Raw genomic sequence first — 12156 nt, 5'->3', positions numbered from 1 at the left:
AACCACTTCCTCCTACAGACCTTTGACCTTAGCTCCACAGAGGTCAACCCATCTGTTGTTCAGTGGGAGCTGATCAGAACTATCAATGAAAACTCTACAGATTTTAGTGTTTAATGCATAGAATGTTGTAGAATTTAAGAACATTTAGATATTTTCCATAACTGGAATCAATATGTGTAAACATTTACTCTAATAGGTTTTATTCTGCCCCGTTTTTGGGGGGAAGGCCTCTCTGTTCGTTTCCAGTCTGACCTCGCCGGCGTCTGCCGTCGGCCACCGCCTCCCACCGCCTCCACCTTACTGTTATGTCTGTTGTGTGGTTGACCTTTAAGGCGAGGGGATGGTTCCCCCGCCAGAGTGGTCCACCACTCCACTATACTCAGCGGCCTTTCAGCAAATTCACGAGTTTTTCTAAAAAACCAACAGACTTGAACGTAGCAGAGGTGATGAGAATCTGAAACGCTGCCATAACTTGGTCATCCTGGTTATGGATAGAACAGTTTCATAAAGACTGTAATGTGTGGATTTTTAAACACAGAATCATCATTACAGTCAGATTCAGGATGTTTCTCCTTTCTAGAACGTTTCCAGTAACACCCATACGTCCTCAGCTTGCTGGTCTACACAGATTTTCGGGGCTGAAGTTGAGTTTATCTGAACCTCTGTTGTTGTTGTTCCTCTTCAGAGCTGTCAACAACAGACAAACAAGACACAAGTGAAAAGATTAAATTAAATAAAAAAACTCTAAGGCTTTTCTTTGTTTTCTGAAATGAATGAAAAAATTTGAGTTCTTTCAAATCAGTGATGGGTAGAAAACGGTTCATCTTGGTAGGAAGTGTCTGGTCGTAACAGAAACAGAAGAAAGCAGGTCTCTGCATCTTCACTCCATGTTCATGCACACTCTGATTTTTCCTGAACCATTACCTGATTGGCTGGACAGTAAACTGGATGAAGGACCCAACACCGGTGCTGAGTCTGAGCAGACTGTCAGGACTGTAGGCAGTGACCAACGGACCGAAGCCTGGATCTTTTCCCATATAGCAGTTTCTGTCTTTCAGGTATGTCCATTGGATAAAACCTCTGCTCATAAACTTATAGTCACGTCCTGAACATTCTGCTTCCAGCTGCAGTGAGATCATGAGGTCTCTAACTTATGCTGCGTCCGACTTTTAAGGTGTGACGGACAAATAAAGCAAGATAAAACGGCCCAACCGTCCTAAAACTGGTCTTTTCTAAATGTAATTTAAACCTGAATCCATCGTGTCTGCATCTTTATTGATGTGAGATTATGTGAAACATTGGAGAATCAGTCGCCGCATATCATGCAGAGCGACTTGGTCCGTGGAAACAACTGTCTCCATGAATCCAAACGTGGAGGAAGACTCTGATTTAGTCTGGAAACAGCAGCTTCATGTTTCTTTGAAGGTGAAAGCTCTCCTTCAGTTTCCTCACCGACTCTTTTCTCCACAAAGAAACCTTCCAAACGCGTCTTTTTGTTCCCTTTTAGCTTTGGGCTTAAAACTGTCCTTCCTCCCCTGTACTGGGTTAGTCTACCCGATAGAGACCTTCTCGGGGCCCTGGTTAGTCTCTGGGGTTGGTAGTGGGGGAGTGTTCTCTGCTCCTGTGATCTCTTACGCTCTCTGGCCGCGGGGGCACCTGTGGCGGACTCTTTGGCGCTGGTGTCAGATCGTTCAGAAGTTGGATGTCCCTCAGGTTGCCTCTCAGTTTAGGGAGGGATCCTCCAGATACTTCAAACACTACTTTTCTACATCACTGCACGCGTTTAAAAGGAGTTTGTGTTTGTGCACCGAAATCCGCTCTACATGTACATCCATCCATCCCTCACCTCCATGCCCTCCTATTCCTGTCCATCGTCATGGGGATACTGGAGCCTATCTCGCTACGATAATAAAGATATGATAGATAAAAAGCTAAGTTTAGCCTCTAATACAGAAGGGGTTTTATAAATGTGTAACACCAGTTCCACAGTGAAAACTGTTGGACAAAGAAAAAACTCCTACGTGAAGCTGGAATCATCTTCTTTGCTAAATGGGCCAGAGTCCACTGCTGCACAGCTCGCTGTACGTCACATGCATGCCAGTTGGTCTGATGTGTGTGTTGCTAGATGTCCAGAGGGACATTTCCAGTCTCACAGCTGGTAATCAGATTCAGTTTCATCAGGTGTTGATGCTACAGGGACACTGGTAACTCATTAAGCTTTATGTCTTTTCCCAAAAGGAAGAATTGTGGTTCGATTCCTGGCCATGGCATCCTGGTGGTACGAACACTAGCTCACCTGCAGAGATCCAGGAAGGCGGGTAATTGGATATGTGGGCTGCTGGGTAACAAATTGTCAGCATAAATAGAAAAATGGTACAAATGCAGCCCATTTACCATCAGTACTGAGGCAGACCAAAGGACACGTCTGTCCTCCTGGCTGCCTCATTAGTGTAAATGATGTCAGCTCACCAAAGATCGGCCGCTTTCTGCCCCATAATACTCATTTTCATCACAGAGGTTTGACCCCGGCCTCACCGCGTGGTTCTGCAGCTGACGCTCCCAGGAAAACGGCATATCTGAGGGTGTTGGTGAGATTATGTCTTAACCAGACTACTTAGCAGTGCTTCCACATCCATGCGCACTCTTAATGAGAATCGTGGCAGGGAAACGCTCAGCATGTGGCCTGAACATCCACAAAGGTTGGAGTTTAGAAGGAAAGAACCGAGATTATTAAGAAAGGACAGAAAATATTCTAAAGCCAATTTAAAAAAGCTTTTTGTTGTTCTATGAGAGGGCAACATCTTGTTTATCAAAGGCAGCTTGGCTGCAGGAGGTTTGTTGATTTGATAATCACATTTTTCTGCACATGTTGAAGACTGTACGTCTCTGTACGTCTCTGAGCTGAAGGCATCACTAAACATCCTGAATGTGTTCTTATGGCAATTATCAGCAAAGCTACACATTCAATAGACTCGGGTGAATACTCGGTTCTGATTGGCTGCTGGGTCTGGATTAAAAAAGTGATAATGTACACCTAAAAAAGAAGTCCCGGTCACATAGCATGAATATTCGGTATCACTGCGCTGGCTTCTGTAAAACAACGTAATCTGGACAAAAACAAGCGGATGAGGTGAACTTTCTCTCTGAACACATCGTGAGGATCAGCGTCATGTTCAACATCTCAGCAATTAGGAATGACTCCACCCGGGTCAGACATCCCCATGTAAACAACAAACAAACACCAAACTCATCACTGAAAAAGTTCCCACCTGCATGTTGGTTTGGTCTGATTCCACTCCAGCTCCAGAAACAAAACAAAGAACAACCGGTATGGACTAACAATGAATTAAGAGAATATCTTTTGTTTATTGCTGGTTATTGGTTACAAGTTCAATTTAAGAGCATTTTGATATGTGTTTGACATTCATCTTCTTCTGCCCTTTTGGGGTCACGGGGCTGCTGGAGCCTATCCCGGCCACTTGTGGGTGAAGGCAGGGGAAACCCTGGACAGGTCCAGGTCTGTCTCAGGGCCGCAATCACACACCCATTCCAATCACACTCACACCTAGGGACAAGTTAGAGTTGCCAATGAACCTTTGAAGCATGTTTTTGGACGGTGGGAGGAAGCCAGAGATCCCGGAGAAAACCCACGCATGCACGGGGAGAACATGCTAACTCCACACAGAAAGGTCCCCCATTGATGTTCTGGTTCATGTCCCCCAGCCGGGACTTGAACCGGGGGCCTTCTTGCTGTGAGGCAAGAGCGCTAACCACTGCGCCACCGTGCACGGTGTGTTTGACACATTGTTCAATTGAAATACTGATTTATGTCTTTAAAGGTTTTCAACCCATCTTGTTCATCATCTATCAGACAACTACCGGCCACAATAAACAGAAAAGTAGACGAGTTATTGAGTTGATTCCATGACTTTGGAAAACAAGGTCTACCGAGTCGGACCGGAGCTGCAGGAGTCCAAAAGACTCCACAACCAGCATACATACCGCTTTCCTTTGCCGCTGCAGTTGAGGTCGGTGCCAACACAGCCGGTTAAGCGGCACGTCGCCATGTTACCGTGACAACACTGTCAAATCTGCTTTCGATTGACCTAATATTTGTGTTAGTTAAATATATATTATATTAATCAGAAATATCATATTTGAGTAGTGATTCAGAGTGAAAATATTAAATTTAAATTGTAGTAAATGGTTATTTTTTTTATGCCTGCAAGTGAAACAGGAAAAGCAGCCTTGACACCCAGAATGTCTGGATATCAGACAAATGAAATGCAGTAATGAGCTGAAACGGTGTCTGTCATTTGCTCCTGTCAGCATGTCAGCAGAGCTCCACAGACAAAACAACACGCTGCTTCTTTTATTGCATGATAGGCTGCAATAAATATCATTTTCAATTTGCAACCTCTCTGGCTTTAAGTTTACTAAAAAAGCTTTCTGTGCCTAAATGCAGAGATGTGTGTCTACAGAGGAGGTTAGACAGGAATCTCTGTGGATCATGATGTTTGCAGATGATGATGTGATCTGTAGTGAGAGCAGGAAGCAGGTGGAGGAACGTCTAGAGAGATGGAGGTTTGATCAGGAATGAAGCTGAAGCAGAACAGAGCATCTGTGTGTGAATGAGAGGATCTGAAGAGGAAGGTGGGGTTACAGGGAGCAGAAGGTGGAGGACTTTGGGTCAACAGTCCTGAACAACAGAAAGTGTAGGAAAGAGGTGGAGAGGCGTCTGCAAGCAGGTTGGAACGGGTGGAGGAAGGTTTCAGGTCTGATGTGTGACCAAAGGCAAGGCAAGGCAAGTTTATTTGTATAGCACAATTCGTACACAAAGTAATTCAAGGTGCTTCACAAAAACAGAAAAATGCATTAAAATCACAATACATCATAGAAATAATCAAAATAAATTTACTTTAAAAGAAAATAAAAAAAAATAAAAAAAATTTGAAAATTGATTTAAAAATAAAGGAAGGAAAGGAAAGAAAAGTGCAGATAGGACCTTTCAGTCATATACACGGCTAAACAGAAATGTTTTAAGTCTAGATTTGAACATGAACACAGAAGAGGCCTGTCTTACGCCTTCAGGGAGGCTGTTCCAGATTTTAGCTGCAGAATATTGAAACGCTGATTCCCCTTGTTTAGTTCTGACTCTGGGAATCAACAGGAGGCCGGCGCCTGAGGTCCTCAGAGTACGAGATGGTTCATATGGCACTAACATGTCAGAGATGTACTTTGGTGCTCGGCCATGGAGAGACTTGTACACAAGCAGAGCTGCTTTGAAGTCTATTCTTTGAGGTACAGGGAGCCAGTGCAGAGACCTGAGCACAGGACTAATGTGATCATACTTCCTGGTTCTGGTCAGGACTCGAGCAGCAGCAGACCAAAGAGAGTCATCCAGAATGAAAGGAAAAGTGAAGAAGACTGTGGGGAGATGTTGTTGGTTCACAGACTCTGATGCAGAGACAGGAGGCGGAGCTTAAGACAATGAGGTTCTATGTGGGACCAGGATGGATCAGGAATGAATCCACCAGAGGATCAGGAATGAATCCACCAGAGGATCAGAACATAGATGTTCTGGAGATCAGTGAAGGGAAGCAGATGGAGACGTTTGGAGGAGGAACAGTGATGATGATGAGGTTCATGGATGTAGCGAAGGAGGCGCCTAGGGTGGTTGATCTGAGTGGGGAGGAGTCAGAAGAATTGACTTCTAAATGGAGCAGCTGAAAGACAAAGATGTGAATAAATGTGTGACTCAAATCCAAATGTTTTTGAGATAAAATAAAATCGTATTTCCTGAACTTGTAAGGCTTTGAAAGAGACGTCTGTGTTGGTTCCTCCCACTCTTGTCACCTTACCATTAAAGCGTCTGGCTCAGGGCTAGAAAGGTGGAGTTTGTAGTCAGTTGTATCGGGGCGACAGAGGAAACATGTATTTTGTTTTTGTGTCACTTTGTTTGTGTCTTTGCTTTTTTCGGTCCTCCAGTTGTAGAAATGTTTTTGGACAGCCAAAACAGAAAAGGTACAGAGTCTCCATTACCGGCCAGTCGTCTCTCCTTTGACTGGTTTCTTTAAAAAAAGAAAGTTCCGCTGCCACTTTTGGCTTCTTGGGTTGATTTTAACCGTTTCATTTGACCTTTTTATTTAAAGAACAAAGCCTTTTTTTTCTTGTCTTGTTTCTTGTGTTCAATAATGAATCATCCACGCCGTATTCTCCTCATGTCTATGGGTTACCCAACAAAAAGAAGTGCAGGATCCTGCTTCTCTGAGGCACTTCGCCGTGTCCTTCTGCTTCTATGTCATATTCATGTGGAGGTTTTTGATGAATGTGTACATTCTGGTATGTCCAGCTCCAGCAGTATGTATTTGGATCCACATAAGCCCCATTTATCTGATAGTATGATCCAACACAGAGGCAATGGCTGCTTTTATTCATTCCCTTTTCTCCCCACATTTAGACTGAGGCTTCCCTCGACACGGAAATAATAATTATTTATTTTATTTCACTGACTCAATTGATTCATATTCCTCAAATAGGGTCCATTTCAGACCAGCTGACTGTGCACGTCACTGTGATGGTCTAAACTGGAACAATAAAGTTTGGTTGTGTCTCTGTGCTTGTTGTTGCTAAGCAGCAGCCCTCTTTTCGTTAACACAGTGTGATAAATGTAACCATGTTCATGTACAGCTGATGTGTGAAATGTTTCCTGCTTAAAAAAGATGTTAAGAAGTGTTGCATGCACCTTAATATTCATAAATACTACAATATGATGTGTAAACGTTTTTTTTCTGAACTGTGAAATGACCTGCTGTCAGTGGAATTCCTGTTCTGATCAAATGAAACTACATTGAACTTTTTCTTTCTTTGTTTAGTGAACTTCTGGCTCCAGACTTTACGGAGACCTTCTACTCTGAAGATGGGAAACCGGTGACTTTAACCAATCATAACCACACCGTAAGTGTTTCATCTGTGTCCATCCATCTTCTTCAGCTGGGGTCATGGGGGCAGCCCCACTTTCCCACATCACTTCCTTCAGCTCCACTGAGGGAATCTCATAGCAGTTTAGAAATGTGGTCTCTCCAGCAAGTTCTGGGTCTTCCCCAGGGCCGCCGCCTAGTGGGACATGCCCAGAACTCCTCCCCAGGGAGGCATCCCCCCCAACAAGGATTGGAATAGATGGAACTTAAATAAATAAATGCAAAGCTTTGCTTTCAGGCTCAGCTCTCTCTTCCCCACAATAGACCGGAACAGCAGCCGCTGAACAGCAGCCGCCGCTCCAATCTGCCTGTCAATCTCACGCTACGACCTTCCCTCATTCGTGAACAAGACCTCAAGATTCTTAAACTCCTCCCTCTGGGGAGGGAGCCGTCCACCCAGAGGTGACAAACCAGGAGATCCATCGTGTGCTTCCAACTTGGAGGTGCTAATTCTCCTTTCAACAAAGCTGCCCTGATGCCTCTGACATAATCTTTATATCTGAACCCCTAGGAAGTTAAGAAAAAAACAATACATTTGGAAAATGCATTTTCAAAGAAAACAGCCAATGAGGAAACAGAAGGTTAGGGTCAGCCTAACCCTTTGACTTCAAAATAAAATAAATCTGATTTAAATACATTCCTCTAACTATAGGCCAGTTGTTCCCACAGACCATAATAACCAGCTGTCTAATGTTACGAGGATGCTGCTAATAAAGTTGTTGAAATGGCATATTCATGTTTATTATTACTTTTAGAAAATACCAGCTTCAGTGGCCTTTTTATTGTTGTTGTAGTCGTCTCTAATTCAAAGTCAGACATGGCTAAAAGCTGGCGTCCAATGTTTTAGCTTCCCAGTTATGAGTTTAGGCACAACCTAGATCACATTTGAATGGTTCCTATGAAACCCAAAGTACGAAGAAAGTTTAAAGCAGCTGCAGATATTTTACAGAGGATGAAGATAAACTTTACCCTCAGAAGCTAAGGGAAACTGAAGGCTAGAATAAAAGAAAACTGCAGCCCACTTTAGCCTGACACAGGCCAGTCTGTGACTTCTGACCTCAAACCGGTCTGTGAGACTATAGTCTGACCTTAAACCGGTCTGTGAGACTATAGTCTGACCTTAAACCGGTCTGTGTGACTATAGTCTGACCTTAAACCGGTCTGTGAGACTATAGTCTGACCTTAAACCGGTCTGTGAGACTATAGTCTGACCTCAAACCGGTCTGTGAGACTATAGTCTGACCTTAAACCGGTCTGTGAGACGATAGTCTGACCTCAAACCGGTCTGTGAGACTATAGTCTGACCTTAAACCGGTCTGTGTGACTATAGTCTGACCTCAAACCGGTCTGTGAGACTATAGTCTGACCTTAAACCGGTCTGTGAGACTATAGTCTGACCTTAAACCGGTCTGTGAGACTATAGTCTGACCTCAAACCGGTCTGTGAGACTATAGTCTGACCTTAAACCGGTCTGTGAGACGATAGTCTGACCTCAAACCGGTCTGTGAGACTATAGTCTGACCTTAAACCGGTCTGTGAGACTATAGTCTGACCTTAAACCGGTCTGTGAGACTATAGTCTGACCTCAAACCGGTCTGTGAGACTATAGTCTGACCTTAAACCGGTCTGTGAGACGATAGTCTGACCTCAAACCGGTCTGTGAGACTATAGTCTGACCTTAAACAGGTCTGTGTGACTATAGTCTGACCTTAAACAGGTCTGTGTGACTATAGTCTGACCTCAAACCGGTCTGTGAGACTATAGTCTGACCTCAAACCGGTCTGTGTGACTATAGTCTGACCTCAAACCGGTCTGTGAGACTATAGTCTGACCTTAAACCGGTCTGTGAGACTATAGTCTGACCTCAAACCGGTCTGTGAGACTATAGTCTGACCTTAAACCGGTCTGTGAGACTATAGTCTGACCTCAAACCGGTCTGTGAGACTATAGTCTGACCTTAAACCGGTCTGTGAGACGATAGTCTGACCTTAAACCGGTCTGTGTGACTATAGTCTGACCTCAAACCGGTCTGTGAGACTATAGTCTGACCTTAAACCGGTCTGTGAGACTATAGTCTGACCTCAAACCGGTCTGTGTGACTATAGTCTGACCTCAAACCGGTCCGTGAGACGATAGTCTGACCTTAAACCGATCTGTGTGACTATAGTCTGACCTTAAACCGATCTGTGTGACTATAGTCTGACCTTAAACCGGTCTGTGAGACGATAGTCTGACCTTAAACCGGTCTGTGTGACTATAGTCTGACCTTAAACCGGTCTGTGAGACTATAGTCTGACCTTAAACCGGTCTGTGACACTATATTCTGACCTTAAACAGGTCTGTGAGACTATAGTCTGACCTCAAACCGGTCTGTGTGACTATAGTCTGACCTTAAACCGGTCTGTGTGACTATAGTCTGACCTTAAACCGGTCTGTGAGACTATAGTCTGACCTTAAACCGGTCTGTGAGACGATAGTCTGACCTTAAACCGGTCTGTGAGACGATAGTCTGACCTTAAACCGATCTGTGTGACTATAGTCTGACCTTAAACCGATCTGTGTGACTATAGTCTGACCTTAAACCGGTCTGTGAGACGATAGTCTGACCTTAAACCGGTCTGTGTGACTATAGTCTGACCTTAAACCGGTCTGTGAGACTATAGTCTGACCTTAAACCGGTCTGTGACACTATATTCTGACCTTAAACAGGTCTGTGATACTAAAGTCTGACCTTAAACCGGTCTGTGTGACTATAGTCTGACCTTAAACCGGTCTGTGTTACTATAGTCTGACCTTAAACCGGTCTGTGTGACTATAGTCTGACCTTAAACCGGTCTGTGTGACTATAGTCTGACCTTAAACCAGTCTGTGTGACTATATTCTGACCTTAAACCGGTCTTTGTGACTATAGTCTGACCTTAAACCGGTCTGTGAGACGATAGTCTGACCTTAAACCGGTCTGTGAGACTATAGTCTGACCCTTAAACCGGTCTGTGTTACTATAGTCTGACCTTAAACCGGTCTGTGAGACTATAGTCTGACCTTAAACCGGTCTGTGAGACTATAGTCTGACCTTAAACCGGTCTGAGTGACTATAGTCTGACCTTAAACCGGTCTGTGACACTATAGTCTGACCTTAAACCGGTCTGTGAGACTATAGTCTGACCTCAAACCGGTCTGTGAGACTATAGTCTGACCTTAAACCGGTCTGTGACACTATAGTCTGACCTTAAACCGGTCTGAGTGACTATAGTCTGACCTTAAACCGGTCTGTGACACTATAGTCTGACCTTAAACCGGTCTGTGAGACTATAGTCTGACCTCAAACCGGTCTGTGAGACTATAGTCTGACCTTAAACCGGTCTGTGAGACTATAGTCTGACCTTAAACCGGTCTGTGTTACTATAGTCTGACCTTAAACCGGTCTGTGTGACTATAGTCTGACCTTAAACCGGTCTGTGAGACTATAGTCTGACCTTAAACCGGTCTGTGGCCGGAGAAGGTTGAGGAGCACTGATCTAATGTAAAACAATCACTGTTTTAAGGTCGTGTCACACAACAGCTACGCACATTTTCCACGTATGAATTGTCGGTCTTCCGTGATCCATACGTGATCTACGTCATCCATAGGGGCGGCCGTGGTGCAGCAGTAGGGCGGTCGACCCATGATCGTAATAATGCAGGTTCGATTCCCGCCTTGCACAGCCATGAGTCGAAGTGTCCTTGGGCAAGACACTGAACCCCACCTTGCCTCTGGTGGTAGGCAGGCGTCTGTGTTTGGCAGCTGAGCGGCCACCAGTGTGTGAATGTGTGTGTGACTGTAAAGCGCTTTGTCTTTGTAGGAAGAAAGGCGCTATATAAGTATACGCCATTTGCCATAGGTGTTGCTTGTGTTCGTTGATGTGCTCAGATGTCCGTTGAGGGTTTCAACCGACAGGTTTTTACGGGAATTCAGTTTAGAGATGTTCGTTTTACGTCGTTTAAGGGCTGGGCGATGTGGCCTAAAAACGAAAACTCAGATTTTATTTATTTTTTTATTCAATTTCTGATTTTTCAATGTGAGCAGCTTCATTCACCGTTAATCATCAAATGATGAAGTGGAACCAGGATTTGGGTCCAGTGGTTCTAGAAGACCTTCGTTTCTGGAACAAAGCAGATAAACCTCATCCTTTGGAATTTTGTTTGACATTCTAACCTCCAGGCAGCCGTTATTATGTATGCGGATGAAGAGGAACGATAGACCACCAGCAGTACCCCCCCGTGGAGATCAAGCACTCGACCGGCGTTGTTTAAAGACAGCAGAGCTGTCTCACATCAGCCTTTAACAAAGCCCGTCACGCCTGCATGCTTCCTATTTCTGCTTACAAAAGAAAACCCAGAAAATACTGGAATTTGTTCTGCTTTTCCTGCTGCTTTGACTTCATCTCCAGGATTTTCATCAGGCTCTTCTAATTCTGTCACAGAACAAGGACAGAGGTTTTTTTTCATAGAACCATAGATGCAGAAGAATTACTGGGACAATGTGGATCCGTCTGTCCAAAAACCAGTCTGAAACCAGCAGAGGACTGGAGACTTCAGTCCAGAGCAGGAGATCCACCACCATCTGTTTTCCAGATTGCTGGTTAGCTCAGCCTGGTGCCCCTCCCTCATTCTGATTGAATGAACACACCTGGTCCAGGTAGACGGCAGTAAGCAGTGCAGGGAGAGCTGGAAAACCGGCAGGATGGTGGATCTCAAGGACCAGGACTGAGCAGCCCTGCTGCAGAGGACAACACCCAGACACACAACCACACATGCACACACACACACCTTCTTCCTGAGAAACAACATCCTCACAATCTCTTTCTTTTATTTTCCTATAAATGTGATTTTTCTTTTTATTTTACGTGTTTCCATGAGGCAGATTTAGTATCGCAAATCCAGTTTGCTCAGTGTCATAGTCAATGGAAACGCCGCGTTCAAGAGGTAGAGGCGTGGAAAGAGGCGGGGACTCACAATGAGTTCACTCCTGTTTGGTGACAGTCGTTGCCATAGATATGATGACTCAGAGCGACTCAGACCGATCACTGTTGACTGGTTTCAAACATGGCGGCGCCCGTGTCAGGAAGCAATGGTGAGGGACTCGGCGTGATCTCATGAGAGCCGGAGGCAAAGCATTTGGGTGATGTCACGCCTC

General features: G+C 44.6%; 1 protein-coding gene across 1 annotated transcript in view; it reads left to right on the top strand.

The window, feature by feature from the left end:
• The window catches only part of LOC101160109 (disintegrin and metalloproteinase domain-containing protein 33-like), a 102934-nt gene that overhangs the window by 43633 nt on the left and 47145 nt on the right, over positions 1–12156 (top strand). Inside the window, exon 4 of the mRNA XM_023965861.1 lies at positions 6876–6957. Coding sequence (XP_023821629.1) covers positions 6876–6957 — 82 coding nt within the window. The remainder of the gene's footprint in view (positions 1–6875; positions 6958–12156) is intronic.

This window comes from Oryzias latipes, chromosome 18 (genome assembly GCF_002234675.1).
Source record: "Oryzias latipes chromosome 18, ASM223467v1".
Classification (NCBI taxonomy): Eukaryota; Metazoa; Chordata; class Actinopteri; order Beloniformes; family Adrianichthyidae; genus Oryzias; species Oryzias latipes.
Note: the sequence above shows the minus strand (reverse complement) of the source record. Positions and strands in the feature narration are given on the sequence as shown.